This window comes from Eptatretus burgeri, chromosome 8, assembly GCF_056783735.1.
Source record: "Eptatretus burgeri isolate ZD-2024b chromosome 8, Ebu_testis_v1, whole genome shotgun sequence".
NCBI lineage: Eukaryota > Metazoa > Chordata > Myxini > Myxiniformes > Myxinidae > Eptatretus > Eptatretus burgeri.
Window position 1 is genome coordinate 42,349,714 of NC_140968.1, and position 15,872 is coordinate 42,365,585.

Consider the following 15,872-nt stretch of genomic DNA (forward strand, 5'->3'; position numbering starts at 1 on the left):
CTAATAAAACTGAGCAAATGGGCAAGAAGGACCCTGTTCAGGGAGGTGATCAAGAACCCAATGACCACTCTGACAGAGTTATTTGGCTGAGATGGGAAAACCTTGCAGAAGGACGAGTCTATGCAACACTTCACAAATCTCGGCTTTATTGAAGAGTGGCCAGAAGGAAGCCACTTGATAGCACGCCTGGAGTTTGCAAAAAGGCACGTGAAAGACTGAAAGCATGAGGCAAAAGATTCTCTGGTCTGATGAGATGAAAATTGAACTCTTTGGCCTGAATGCAAAGCACTACATCTGGCAAAAACCGAGCACAGCTCATCACCCATCTAACACAATCCCTCTCATGAAGCATGGTGGTGGCAGCATCATACTATGGGAATGCTTTTCAGTGGCAGGACCTGGGAGACTTATAAGGATAGAGGGAACAATGAATGGAGCCAAATACAGGCAAATCCTTGAGGAGAACCTGCTTCAGAGTGCAAAAGTCCTGAGACTGGCGAAGATTTACATTCCAACAGGACAATGACCCCAAGCATACAGCCAAATCAACACTGGAATGGCTTCAGAACAAGAAGGTGAAAATCTTTCAGTGGCCCAGCTCAAGCCCAGTCTTGAATCCCACTGAGATTCTGTGGAAAGACTTGAATGTTCCTGTTCATCGACACTCCCCATCCAACTTGACAGAGTTTGAGCAAATCTGCAAGGAAGTATGGGAGAAAATCCCCAAATTCAGATGTGCAAAGCTAAAACAGACAAACCCAAAAAGACTCGAAGCTGTAATCACTGACAAAGGTGCTTCTGCAAAGTATTGAATCAGGGGTCGGAATACTTAGGTAAATTTTACATTTCAGCTTTTCATTTTTAATGAATCTGTAATAATTTCTAAAAACATGTTTTCACTTTGTCATTATGTGGTATTTTGTCAATCAGTGACAATTTTTTGTTTTTTTTAAATTTAACCCATTTTAAATTCAGGCTGGAAGTTTAAATTTCTGAAGGCACTGTATAAAGCGTAGCTTCAAACCACATCTTCACATTCCATCTTCAGTTGCAAATGTTTGGAAGTTGTCAAGCAAAAAGTGTAAGTGCAAAGATGGTGAGGCAGACAACAAATGTTGTGTGTCCTAAGGTAATCCCTGCAATGAACTGTGCACATGCAGGGAATGTGCTAATCTAACCACTTCTACTTCAGATGAAGACTTCCAAGAAAACTACAATGAGGAGGTTAAGAAAGGGGATGCATATGACAATGAGGAGAACTTTAACTGAAAAATCTTCCAATTAAGTGTCCACGAACAAGTTGCCCGTGTCCGCACAGGATTCTAAACAGGGTGGGCCTTGAAGCAGCAAAAATGCAAATGGCGTCTTGTTGATGCTTTTCCAAATTGCAGCTCAGATAAATTTGATGGTTTTAGTACGTGCAGCTCAGATTTACTTGATGGTTTTACCATGTGCAGCTCAGATAAACTTGATGGTTTTACAACATGCAGCTTAGATAAACTTGATGGTTTTACTATGTGTAGATTAGATAAACTTGATGGTTTTACTACGTGCAGCTTAGATAAACTTGATGGTTTTACTATGTGCAGCTTAGATAAACTTGATGGTTTTGCCATGTGCAGCTCAGATTTACTTAATGGTTTTATCTTGTGCAGCTCTGATTTACTGGATGGTTTTACCATGTGCAGCTCAGATTTACTTGATGGTTTTAACACATGCAACTCAGATAAATTTGATGGTTTTACTATGTGCAGCTCAGATTTACTTGATGGTTTTACCAGTGCAGCTCAGAAAAAATTGACAGTTTTATCACGTGCAGCTCAGATAAATTTGATGGTTTTACTATGTGCAGCTCAGATTTACTTGATGGTTTTACCATGTGCAGCTCAGATAAACTTGTTGGTTTTGCCATGTGCAGCTCAGATTTACTTAATGGTTTTATCATGTGCAGCTCTGATTTACTTGATGGTGTTCCCACGTGCAACTTAGATAAACTTGATGGTTTTGCCACATGCAACTCAGATAAGCTTGATGGTTTTGCCACATGCAGCTCAGATTTACTTGATGGTTTTAACAAGTGCAGCCAGGATAAAATTGATGGTTTTACCATGTGCAGCTCAGATATACTTGATGGTTTTGCCATGTGCAGCTTAGATTTACTTGATGGTTTTACCACATGCAGCTCAGATAAACTTGATGGTTTTTACCAAGTGCAGCTCTGATTTACTTGATGGTTTTCCCATGTGCAACTCTGATTTACTTGATGGTTTTCCCATGTGCAGCTCAGATAAAGTTGATGGTTTTACTATGTGCAGCTCAGATAAATTTGATGGTTTTATCATGTGCAACTCTGATTTACTTGGTTTTATCACGTGCAGCTCCGCTTTACTTGATGGTTTTACCACGTGCAGCTCAGATAAACTTGATGGTTTTGCCATGTGCAGCTCAGATAAACTTGATGGTTTTGCCATGTGCAGCTCAGATTAACTTGATGGTTTTGCCATGTGCAGCTCAGATTAACTTGATGGTTTTGCCATGTGCAGCTCAGATTTACTTAATGGTTTTATCATGTGCAGCTCAGATAAACTTGATGGTTTTGCCATGTGCAGCTCAGATATACTTGATGGTTTTATCATCTGCAGCTCCGATTTACTTGATGGTTTTACCATGTGGAGCATAGATTTACTTGATGATTTTACCACACGCAGCTCAGATAAACTTGATGGTTTTACCACATTTTATTGATGGTTTTACCACATATTTACTTGATCGTTTTACCACGTGCAGCTCAGATAAACTTGATGGTTTTACCATGTGCAGCTCAGATAAAGTTGATGGTTTTATCATGTGCAGCTCCGATTGACTTGATGGTTTTATCATGTGCAGCTCCGATTGACTTGATGGTTTTATCATGTGCAGCTCAGATTTACTTGATGATTTTACCACACGCAGCTCAGATAAACTTGATGGTTTTGCCATGTGCAGCTCAGATATACTTGATGGTTTTATCATCTGCAGCTCCGATTTACTTGATGGTTTTACCATGTGCAGCTCAGATTTACTTGATGGTTTTACCACACGCAGCTCAGATAAACTTGATGGTTTTACCACATATTTATTTCATAGTTTTACCATGTGCAGCTCAGATAAACTTGATGGTTTTGCCACATGCATCTCAGATGAACTTGATGGTTTTATCATTTGCAGCACCAATTTACTTGATGGTTTTGCCACATGCATCTCAGATAAACTTGATGGTTTTATCATTTGCAGCACCGATTTACTTGATGTTTTTGCCATGTGCAGCTCAGATTTACCTGATGGTTTACCACACCCAGCTCAGATAAACTTGATAGTTTTACCACATATTTACTTGATGGTTTTACCATGTGCAGCTCAGATAAACTTGATGGTTTTGCCATGTGCAGCTCATATTTACTTGATGGTTTAATCATGTGCAGCTCCGATTTACTTGATGGTTTTACCACGTGCAGCTCAGATTTACTTGATGGTTTTACCACACCGAGCTCAGATAAACTTGATGGTTTTACCACTGATTTGGTTGTTGATTTTTTTATTTTACCATAAACTTGATGGTTTTACCACTGATTTTACCACTGATGGTTTTACCATGTGCAGCTCAGATAAACTTGATGGTTTTGCCATGTGCAGCTCAGATTTACTTGATGGTTTTACCACGTGAAGCTCAGATTTACTTGATGGTTTTACCACACACAGCTCAGATAAACTTGATGGTTTTATCATTTGCAGCACCGATTTACTTGATGTTTTTGCCATGTGCAGCTCAGATTTACCTGATGGTTTACCACACCCAGCTCAGATAAACTTGATAGTTTTACCACATATTTACTTGATGGTTTTACCATGTGCAGCTCAGATAAACTTGATGGTTTTGCCATGTGCAGCTCATATTTACTTGATGGTTTAATCATGTGCAGCTCCGATTTACTTGATGGTTTTACCACGTGCAGCTCAGATTTACTTGATGGTTTTACCACACCGAGCTCAGATAAACTTGATGGTTTTACCACTGATTTGGTTGTTGATTTTTTTATTTTACCATAAACTTGATGGTTTTACCACTGATTTTACCACTGATGGTTTTACCATGTGCAGCTCAGATAAACTTGATGGTTTTGCCATGTGCAGCTCAGATTTACTTGATGGTTTTACCACGTGAAGCTCAGATTTACTTGATGGTTTTACCACACACAGCTCAGATAAACTTGATGGTTTCACCACGGATTTACTTGATGGTTTTACCATGTGCAGCTCAGATAAACTTGATGGTTTTGCCACATGCAGCTCAGATTTACTTGACGGTTTTACCATGTGCAGCTCAGATAAACTTGATGGTTTGGCTATGTGCAACTCAGATTTACTTGATGGTTTTACCACGTGAAGCTCAGATTTACCTGATGGTTTGACCACACCTAGCTCAGATAAACTTGATAGTTTTACCACATATTTACTTGATGGTTTTACCACGTGCAGCTCAGATAAACTTTATGGTTTTGCCATGTGCAGCTCATATTTACTTGATGGTTTAATCATATGCAGCTCCGATTTACTTGATGGTTTTACCACGTGCAGCTCAGATTTACTTGATGGTTTTACCACACCGAGCTCAGATAAACTTGATGGTTTTACCACTGATTTACTTGATGGTTTTACCATGTGCAGCTCAGATAAACTTGATGGTTTTGCCATGTGCAGCTCAGATTTACTTGATGGTTTTACCACGTGAAGCTCAGATTTACTTGATGGTTTTACCACACGCAGCTCAGATAAACTTGATGGTTTCACCATGGATTTACTTGATGGTTTTACCATGTGCAGCTCAGATAAACTTGATGGTTTTGCCACATGCAGCTCAGATTTACTTGATGGTTTTACCACATGCAGCTCAGATAAACTTGATGGTTTTGCGATGTGCAACTCAGATTTACTTGATGGTTTTACCACGTGAAGCTCAGATTTACTTGATGGTTTCACCACATGCAGCTCAGATAAACTTGATTGTTTCACCACAGATTTACTTGATGGTTTTACCAAGTGCAGCTCAGATAAACTTGATGGTTTTTGCCATGTGCAGCTCAGATTTACTTGATGGTTTTACCACATGCAGCCAGGATAAACTTGATGGTTTTACCATGTGCAGCTCAGATACACTTGATGGTTTTGCCATGTGCAGCTCAGATTTACTTGATGGTTTTATAATGTGCAGCTCTGATTTACTTCATGGCTTTACCAAGTGCAGCTCAGATTTACTTGATGGTTTTACCATATGCAGCTCAGATAAACTTGATGGTTTTACCATGTGCAGCTGAGATAAATTTGATGGTTGTACCATGTGCAGCTCAGATAAACTTGATGGTTGTACCATGTGCAGCTCAGTAAACTTGATGGTTTTATCATGTGCAACTCCAATTGACGTGATGGTTTTATCATGTGCAGCTCAGATTTACTTGATTTTACCACACGCAGCTCAGATAAACTTGATGGTATTCCACATATTTACTTGATGGTTTTACCAAATATTTACTTGATGGTTTTACCATGTGCAACTCAGATAAACTTGATGATTTTGCCATGTGCAGCTCAGATTTACTTGATGGTTTTATCATCTGCAGCTCTGATTTACTTGATGTTTTTACCATATGCAGCTGAGATAAATTTGATGGTTGTACCATGTGCAGCTCAGATAAACTTGATGGTTGTACCATGTGCAGCTCAGATAAAGTTGATGGTTTTATCATGTGCAACTCCAATTGACTTGATGGTTTGATCATGTGCAGCTCAGATTTACTTGATGATTTTACCACACGCAGCTCAGATAAAGTTGATGGTTTTACCACATATTTACTTGATGGTTTTACCATGTGCAGCTCAGATAAACTTGATGGTTTTGCCATGTGCAGCTCAGATTTACTTGATGGTTTTATCATGTGCAGCTCAGATTTACTTGATGATTTTACCGCACGCAGCTCAGATAAACTTGATGGTTTTACCACATATTTACTTGATCGTTTTACCACGTGCAGCTCAGATAAACTTGATGGTTTTACCATGTGCAGCTCAGATAAAGTTGATGGTTTTATCATGTGCAGCTCCGATTGACTTGATGGTTTTATCATGTGCAGCTCCGATTGACTTGATGGTTTTATCATGTGCAGCTCAGATTTACTTGATGGTTTTACCATGTGCAGCTCAGATAAACTTGTTGGTTTTGCCATGTGCAGCTCAGATTTACTTGATGGTTTTACCATGTGCAGCTCAGATAAACTTGATGGTTTTGCCACATGCATCTCAGATAAACGATGCTTTTGCCACTTGCAGCTCAGACTAACTTAATGGTTTTATCATGTGCAGCACCGATTTACTTGATGGTTTTACCATGTGCAGCTCAGATTTACTTGATGGTTTTCATGTGCAGCTCAGATAAACTTGATGGTTTTGCCATGTGCAGCTCAGATTTACTTGATGGTTTTACCACGTGAAGCTCAGATTTACTTGATGGTTTTACCACACGCAGCTCAGATAAACTTGATGGTTTTGCCATGTGCAGCTCTGATTTACTTGATGGTTTTACCACACGCAGCTCAGATAAACTTGATGGTTTTACCATGTGCAACTCAGGTTTACTTGATGGTTTTACCACACGCAGCTCAGATAAACTTGATGGTTTTACCACACGCAGCTCAGATAAACTTGATGGTTTTTTTCATGTGCAGCTCCGATTTACTTGATGGTTTTACCATGTGCAGCTCAGATAAACTTGATGGTTTTATCACGTGCAGCTCAGATAAACTTGATGGTTTTACCACATATTTACTTGATGGTTTTACCACGTGCAGGTCAGGCCATCTGTCCATGAATTTGTAGAACCACTGCATGACACTTGTCATCTTTCTAAGGTGAACAGCGTCATCCGTCGCCATGGTCAATACCTCAGTCCTTGTGTAGCCATACCCGACTGCAGCAAGATCTTCAACATGTGTGACCTTATCAGACTCTTCCAGCTGTGACAGAATATGTTCAGGACCAGATCTGGTACAATTTACAGAAACTGTGCAATCAACTCTAAGGGTAGTAAATGGTACTGCATGCTGTCTCGATGCTCCATAAACAGCAATACAGTACCATCTTCTTTTACTGCCTGGTGCACTCTTATAAGCACAGAAGGTGAATATGAGCATCTTTGTGCCTGTTTCGAGGTTGGGGTAAGCTGAAAATTCAAATTACATTAAATTCAGGTTTATATGTGTGGCACTTTTGGGTTTCCATAGGTTCGAAATTCTGACAGAGTCGTGTCCCTTTGTTGTGCTAATTTTAGTAGCGGCTCCTCACTCTCGATACACAAATGAGCCTCCTTGTTTACATGAAATGTCAGATGGAGTTTCCATGTTTTATGAGTAAGAAAAATAGGCAATAATAAAAAATAGGATTGTATTTATATTGTTTATATAAACATAAACAAAGTTTACCTTCACTCAATGCATGGTTCTCAAAATAGTGGTGTAAACTGGAGAGCGATGTGTCGGCTTCCTACTCACTCCCATGTTTGTATGACGTCACAAAAGGGAAAAATCTTGAGCTGCAGCGGAAGCTATCCGAAATACATGACCAGGTGATGCCACAATTCCAGTATAGTCTCTTTCCCACCGACAGACGAAAAGGTCAGCAATATCGAAAAGGACGACATTGACCAAGTTCGTCGACTCTCAGCACTATCAGGTGGACAAATCCACTAACGTGATCGACGAGGGGTGTTGACAACACCACGCACATATCCTGTATCAAGATAATCGTGTGCCATTATCAACAAAACACCCCCCGTCGAGTGCATAAGTGGTCTCGTCCACCTGACAGTTCGGATCTCCTGATATACTTACAGCTTACTCAATACAACTTGACAGTGGACAGACAAGTATCAAGACTCACAGCAATGTAGTGCCCTGCATCGATTGAGGTACGGTATATGCTGGCAAATGGAAGAAAGAGCTACATCTCTCCATAATTTGGAGAGAATATCTCTCCATATTCCTCAAGGAGTCGCTCCTGGTGGATAGCAGCTCTGTTCACCTCAGTGACCTTAAAGAAGTCACACGTGGTCACCTTTTGGCAAGATACGGGTCGCCCTGCGGGTGACATTGGTTTATTTGTTTGTTTGTTTGTTTGTGAACAGTATTACAGAAAAACTCCTCGACGGATTTCGACGAAACTTGGTGGGGGGGGGGGTTAGGTATGGTCCAAGGTTCATGCCATTAGATTTTGGACTTGGTCCCCCCCCAAAAAAAAATTTAGAGAATTTTTTTTTTTTGCATTTCTACATGTTTTAAGTGATTCCCAACCCCCCCCCAAAAAAAAAAATTGTTAGAGAAAAATTTTTTTTGCAGCTTTTCTTTCAACAAAAATTTCGATTTCTTTTCTTGCATTTCTACATGTTTTAAGTGATTTCAAACTCCCCCCCCCCCCGCCAAAAAAAAAATCTTGGAGAAAAGAACTATAACTGTCAGCAATGTTGACATCATATTTAATGAATAAGATATAAGGTTCACTTGAGTGACCCAGCAGTATTGGCGGCGGAGGTTTTGCACTCTCCCGAGTGCTCCCCCTCTAGTTTTTTTCTTGAATTGTTTTGATTCTTGTGCTGCGGGACCTTCCTTCCCCTTCTGCCTTGTATTCGCCCTTCGAGGCCTCATGGGGTCTCGTGCGAAAAAACCTTATGGATTTTTTTGGGGGGGAAAAGTTAAAAAAAAAAAAAGCTGTTGAAGAAATGAAAGTGTGGACTGGCGAGAGGGCATGAGAAAAAGGCGGGAACAAGCGCAGCATGTGTGGTCTGGTTTGTGATGAGATACCTCGCTTGTAAAACCTCTTTGAGGATTGGAGTGATCCCTCCGAGGGCCACCTATAGGAGGCACCGTCTGTGTTGAAGACACTGAGGCAGAGGAGAGCCTCACTGGGGCACATTGATCGGAGAGGGAGCAGAAGCATTTCCTCCTCCTGAGCGCCACCTGAGCCGACCTGAAGCAATGTGTAGTTAATTTGCAAGGCAACACCTGAAACAGGTGTTGTTTTGAATGAGATTTGGCAGGATATTTAAATGAGCCTCCTGCATGCCGAAGCTTCCTTCAGCGAGTCTTCTGTGTAGTGCATTTGTGATAGCGACCCACGCACCCATGATGTTCACTCTTAAATCAGATGAAATGAGTCGTGAGGGGGGGGGGGTGGAGCAGGGAAAAACAAAAACCTATCAAACCCTTCACAACACATATTCCCTTTGTAACCCATGAGACACAAGGGAAGTACCCCATCTGGAGCATGTAATTATGGAATAACTGACTCCGGAACCGTTATATGTTGTGTGCCATTGCTTTGGGCTCTCGGTTCCCAGGACCATCACACTATTAAGACTTTGAATACCCCCTTGTATTGGGAATGGCACGAAATGATACACATTTGTATGGAAAATTTGGGGTCCCACACCCTGAACCCGAGGGACTATAATTTCTTTTTTTTTAACCACCTATAAACTTTTTGTGCACAGCTCGAGTGCAACCACCAGTTTTAAACTCATTCCATCCAGCGGTTTAGGAATGCAAACAAGTCAAACACACAAATAATCCAACAAACAAATTATAACGGCACTCGGTAGAGCGCATACCTCCGGCAGGCTGAACAGTTTACGTTTTGTATCACACTGATAGGTTTTATCTGGATCCGGACATGAACCAGAATCAAACCAGAATCCTGTCACCTACCCAACTCATCCAACAAGTTTTGTCCTAAGCCGTCCATAACTTTTTGAGATATCATGATATATCTATATATATATATATATATATATATATATATATATATATATATATATATATATCTATATATATATATATATATATATATATATATATATATATATATATATATATATATATTTCACCCTCAATTATAAGTAATCACCTAAAAATTCTCGTATCCGGATCTAGATCTTCAGCAAAATCTTATCAATTCGTTCTCGTCACACACCAAACCTGTCCACCGAAATTCATTTGAATCCATCCACAACTTTTTTGAGATATCCTGCTTACAGACAAGTAGATAGCGGTGAAACCATAACCTCCGTCCACCTTTAGGTGGTGGAGGTAAAAACTGGTTGGAGAAAAAAACAGGTAAATAAAGGTTTGTGAAACAGTTGTGATGCACATTTTAAGCTGATGCTTTGAAGAACAGCTGAAGAAACGAATAGCTGTGCTGCTGCAGAAAACTATGGTGTTACTGAGTGTGATGTTCATCAATGGCACATATAGAGTCATTATGGAATGCGCACTCTCAAAGACGAGCATTAAATGGGCCCAGGCGTGGGAAATTTTCAGATTATGGAGGAACGTGTTGACTTCGTGACTGAAAAACGGAATGAAGGAATGCCCATTACAAGAGACGTGAATTTATTGAAAGCACTTGAAGTTGCTCTCAGGATGCAGGTGCTGGAATCGGAGTTTAAGGGGCAGCATTTGATGGAGCAAACACATGATGTCATAACAGTTTTACCTTGCAAATGTGAACAGCCCTCACTCAACGACTGCCAAATGATCACAGCACACTGAAAAACTGATTGCGTTTCAGCATGACATTGTTTTGCTCCAGAAAGAAAACGAGTACAGTTTGGATGAAATCAACAATGCAGCACAAATGCTGATTATTTTTTTTTGATTTTCCGACAAACGTTACTGTGAACAAAAATGGAGAGAAATCTGTTCTTGTAAATCAAACGGTAATAAAAAGTCGCATATTATCCTGATGTTGGCTGTGCTAGCTGATGGTACCAAGTTACCACCAGATGTGATTCTTAAGTGGAAAACGATGCCAAAAGAAAAATTGCCTACTGGTGTTATCATTTGCTTACAAGGAAAAGGGTGGATGGACTCTTGCCCTCATCGTGGATTGGCGAAAAGTAGTTTGGCTTTATCATTGTGCAGAAACATGCTCATTATGGATGCCATTCGTGTCTATTTAACACACTGTTCAAAGGAACAAGTGAGTATGAATAGTGACTTGGTCATTATTTCCGGTGGTGTGACTTCTCAGCTTCAAGTTTTGGAAGTAGTTGTGAATAAGCCATTCAGAGATGCACTGCGCAAGCAGTGCATGGGCTGGTCGTTTGCTGGGAACCACGCTCTTACTCTTTCGGAGAAAATACATAAGCAGTCGGTTTCTCTCTTGGTCGGTCTCTCTCTTAGTCGATCTCACTCTGAGTCGGTCTCTCTCTTGGTCGATCTCTCTCTAAGTCGGTCTCTCTCTTGGTCGGTCTCTCTCTTGGTCGGTCTCTCTCTTGGTCGGTCTCTCTCTTGGTCGGTCTCTCTCTTGGTCGGTCTCTCTCTTGGTCGGTCTCTCTCTTGGTCGGTCTCTCTCCGTGTCGGTCTCTCTCTGAGTCGGTCTCTCTCTTGTGCAAGTGAGTTCTTGGAGCCTGGAGTGCTGTCTCCCCGGAAACCATTGTAAAAGGGTTTAAGAAGTGCTGTATCTCGAATTCGATGGACAAAACAGAAGATATTTTCTCGGCAGAGGAAAAGGCAGGACAAATGGATTCCGAAGATACCAAGATCAGCAAAGATGGAAATGAGCCGGAAGATTTGTGTGAGTGAGATTTTGTGAGTGAGAGAAATATTTTGATAAATTTCAGTTTCCGAATTTATTTATTTTTATCATCTTGTGATAAAAAAATGTTTTTCTGAAAGTAATTACAATGCTGATAACTTTTCATTTGCCATTCTTTTTCGACAAATTCTGCTAAAGTAAGGAAAAAAAAGAAGACTGCAAAGCTATGCAGGTGTGTGAACAGTTGTGAGTGAAAAACGAGGTGTGTGTGTGTGTGTGTGTGTGTGTGTGTATGTGTGTGTGTGTGTGTGTGTGTGTTTGTGATGTGTGTATGTGTATATATATATATATATATATTGTATTCCACTTTGCTTCACGAAGGCAGGTTAAGTACTGCCGAAGCTGTGTCCTGGCAAAGCTTATACTGGGTGGATATATGATCACAATATATATCGAAAGCAATGACAAACCACCCAGTATATAAATGGAGAAAATACTAAAATTTGCAAGGCAACACCAATATTGGGTGACTGACAATGCAATCAAGTAATGTATGTGGTCTGATGAATCGCAATTTTGACTTTTTGGATCTAAGATATGTCATTCTGTATGCTGAAGACCGAGAGAACGTGATGACATGCAATGTTTTCAGCCGACTGTTAAAGATTGGGGGAGATTCTGTTGCTCTCCAGGGTTGTATCTCGGGCATATGCATGTGTGTGTGTATATATATATATATATATATATATATATATATATATATATATATATATATATATATATATATATATATATATATATATATATATATATATATATATATATGGTGAAGGCATATGAACTCTGCTCCCCATTGTCTCAGGTCGTTCACCTGCATTTGATTTTTCATTTTTTATTTTTTTTCATGTCTTTATGTTTTCATTTACTGATGCTTTCTGACGATTCTCTGATTTTTTTTTGTCGTAGATCGGCTTCAATCTTCGTCACCACACAAAATTACCATGCTTCCCCATTGTCTCGGGTCACTCACCTGCATTTCTTTCATTTATTTATATTTTCATTTATGAATGTTGTCCAACAATTCTGTGATTTTTTTTTTCTTGTGTGCCAGCTTCGAAGTCCATCGGCACACACAATTTCAGCTTTCTTCGTCACTCGGAGGGTACCAATCTTTAATGTCAGTCAGTCAGTGAATCACTGGTTAGAAATGTATAAATGTATATATACACACACACACACACACAGGGTGAGTCAAAAGTTGCGCCCGATTTCTGTTTTTTCGGCTGTCAGATTCTTTCTGGGAAATCATGTTGTTAATAATTGTCTTGCAGATTATTAATTTTCGTAATTTATTTATTTTTGATTTTGTTTTGCAGGTTATTGCTGCGAGTTTGGAAAGTTACTGAATTTTCACCTAATTGAGCCATGAATTAGCTTTCAATGAATCAACGCATTGCGGCCGTGAAACATTACTACAAATGTAATGAACAACCAACGATGGTGGCACGCCGTTTGGCACAGGAACTCGATATTAACTCACCTCAGGGAAGAAACATACGATTGATTGTCGAGAAATTTGAAGCAACAGGGTCGGTAGCTACTGCAAAGAAGTCCGGTCGTCCGAAAACGGCAACGAATGCAGCTAAGGCTGAAGAAGCCATCAGAAGACTGGAACAAAGTCCGCAAAAGTCAACTCGCCGTTTATCTGCAGAGTTGGAAGTGAGCCAATCAAGTGTTATCCGTATCCTTCACCAGAAAAAATGGAAACCTTACATTCCACGCTTACTGCATGACCTTCACGATGGAGATGACGACCGCCATCTTCAATTTTGCGAAGAGTTCTTCGCCAAACTTCACAAAGAGGACACAATGCAAGACAACATCTGGTGGTCAGATGAGGCATGTTTTAAGCTTAATGGCACAATTAACAGACACAATTGTGTCTACTGGGCTGCGAATAACCCAAGAGTGACAGTTGAGAAGGAAGTAAATTTACCTGGAGTAACAGTTTGGGCAGCCATATCTCCATAAGGGATAATTGGACCCTTTTTCTTTGAGGGATCTGTCACTGCAGAAATTTACCTGGATATGCTGCAAACCTTCTTTTGGCCCAGGGTACAAGATCAGGACTGTTATTTCCAGCATGATGGAGCTCCACCTCATTATGGACAATTATATTCGACAATCGCTTGATGAAAACTTTCCCAGAAAGTGGATCGGCCGGCGCGATCCGATCGAGTGGCCGGCACACTCCCCAAACCTTACACCTCCAGATTTCTTTCTTTGGGGGCTCAAGAAAGACCTTGTTTATCGTGAAAAAGCCTCGTACCATTCAGGAATTGAAGGCTCAAATCACTGCAAAGTTTGAGGAAATTGATATCGAACTCTGCAAACGTGTGTGCCGCTCTGTGCCTGCTCGGCTGCAATTGTGCATCGATCACGAGGGAGGGCACTTTGAAAATTGCAAGTAAAACAGCTTGGTACAGTTCCGTAATATTTTTTTCTTGAATAAATGGTTAGATAAACATGTCATTCATTTATTTCTACCTTCTTGTACACTTTAATACAAATGGCAAACAAACAATCAACTGACAGAAATCTGGCACTACTTCTGACTCACCCTGTATGTATGTATATATATATATATATATATATATATATATATATATATATATATATATATATATATATATATATATATATATATATATATTGTTACGAATTTGGAATTCAATTGCACAGAACATACAGGTTCCTTAAGTCAGCTATGTCGATAAGTGCATGTTCCCTCGATAGCTCACCTTCCATTGTTTAAATGTTTTGAAATCGATTAGATACGCTGTGGATCGATTTAATAGTTAGGGAGCGAACAATGGAGACGTCGCTCCCCCTCTTCTGCGAAGAGGAAGAAGAACCCTGTGGTGACGTCAACAACTCCCTCCCAACCGTGGTTGAGCGGGGGGTGGATCACGAGGGCATGAGTCACGCTGGGTGTGGGGGAGGGGGTGCAAAGGATAAAGAGGACATCTTTTCTTTGTTCGAAAAGAGTTCGTGAGAGTCCCGTGGTCGGGCTGAGTTCGTAAAGAGTCCCGTGGCAGAGTTCGTGAAGAGTCCCGTTCTGAGTCCCATGTGCAGAGTTCGTGTGCTGAGTCCCGTGGGAGGAGTAAGCTTTTTGCTTCGGAGAGAGCAGTCGTTCAGCAGGCCATCGGGTCCTGCTTGGCTTGCTTGGCTTGAGGCCTTCGGAAGCTTTTTGCTTCGGCTGGCTCAGTGAGCTTCGGCTGCTGCTTTGTTTTGGAAGGAACTTGAGCCAGTTGTTCGGCTCGAGCTGTGAGTGGAGGCTTCTTCCTCTTCTTCCTCTTCTTCCTCTTCTTCCTCTTCTTCTTGGTTCGTGGAGCTTTTCGTTCTCCATTTTGTTTCCCGGCTTGGTGCGACACATCGGCCTCTTCTTGGAGTTGGATCCTTGGGGAAGCGACGATCGACAGGAAGGATCGGCGCCTCGTCTCACAGGCACGTGTTGAGAAGCCCGGGAGGATTCGCGGGAGCTCGGGAAGGATCGCGGCAATTGGATCCAGCTCGATCTCGCTGGAGCCTGGGTCCGGACAAGTTGAAGACCACACGAGGTGGAAAGGTTCGAGCCAAGCTCTGAGTTTCAGCTCACGTGTCCTCTGAGCTGGAGCTTGTGATTAAAGGCCTCAGTCACCGTTTCGTGTGTGTGTGTGTGTGTGTGTGCGTGTGTCCGTGGTCCCATCTAATAAGTAGGAACTGCTGTTAAGTGTAAATGACTGTACATAATAAGTAGACGGTTGTAGTTCATTTTGTCGTGCTTTTATTGCTTGTATAATTGCATATGTGTTTTGCCTTATTTAGTTGCATACATGTTTCATTATAATAAATGTCCTTGTGTGAATGTAAACCTGCTCGTTGCGTCTATTCCTTCATTGACAACATTTCGTGTGTTGGGAGTTAGAAAGCCGTTGGTTTGCCGTAATAGGGGGAGATTGGGACCGACGGTTCTCGGCGATTACGCTGCTCGGAATCGCGCACGGACAAGCTCGCCTCGGCGGTTTGTTCCGTACGAGTTCCGTCGAGGGTGGAATACCCCGGTAGTTGGATCACGTGGGTATTTAGGTACATTGAAGATTGGCAATCGACCTTACCCCACGTAATCTGCCGATTGGCGTATTTTGGTTCTTGTACAAGGACCCGTCGCTCGGAGTTATCCGGGCGGCGATCTATATTCCGGGCGATCGGTCGGG

At 41.1% G+C, this 15,872-nt stretch overlaps 1 protein-coding gene across 6 annotated transcripts in view; it reads left to right on the forward strand.

The window, feature by feature from the left end:
• The window catches only part of LOC147021607 (electroneutral sodium bicarbonate exchanger 1-like), a 265,236-nt gene that overhangs the window by 77,869 nt on the left and 171,495 nt on the right, over positions 1 to 15,872 (forward strand). Inside the window, exon 1 of one of the 6 annotated variants that reach the window (XM_085891724.1) lies at positions 11,139 to 11,655. The exons of 4 other annotated variants lie outside the window; for them this stretch is intronic. In XM_085891724.1, coding sequence (XP_085747850.1) covers positions 11,553 to 11,655 — 103 coding nt within the window. In that variant the 5' untranslated portion in view covers positions 11,139 to 11,552. Of the gene's footprint in view, positions 1 to 11,138; positions 11,670 to 15,872 lie in introns of those variants that run through there. One more of the 6 variants, XM_085891726.1, reaches the window with a different exon arrangement.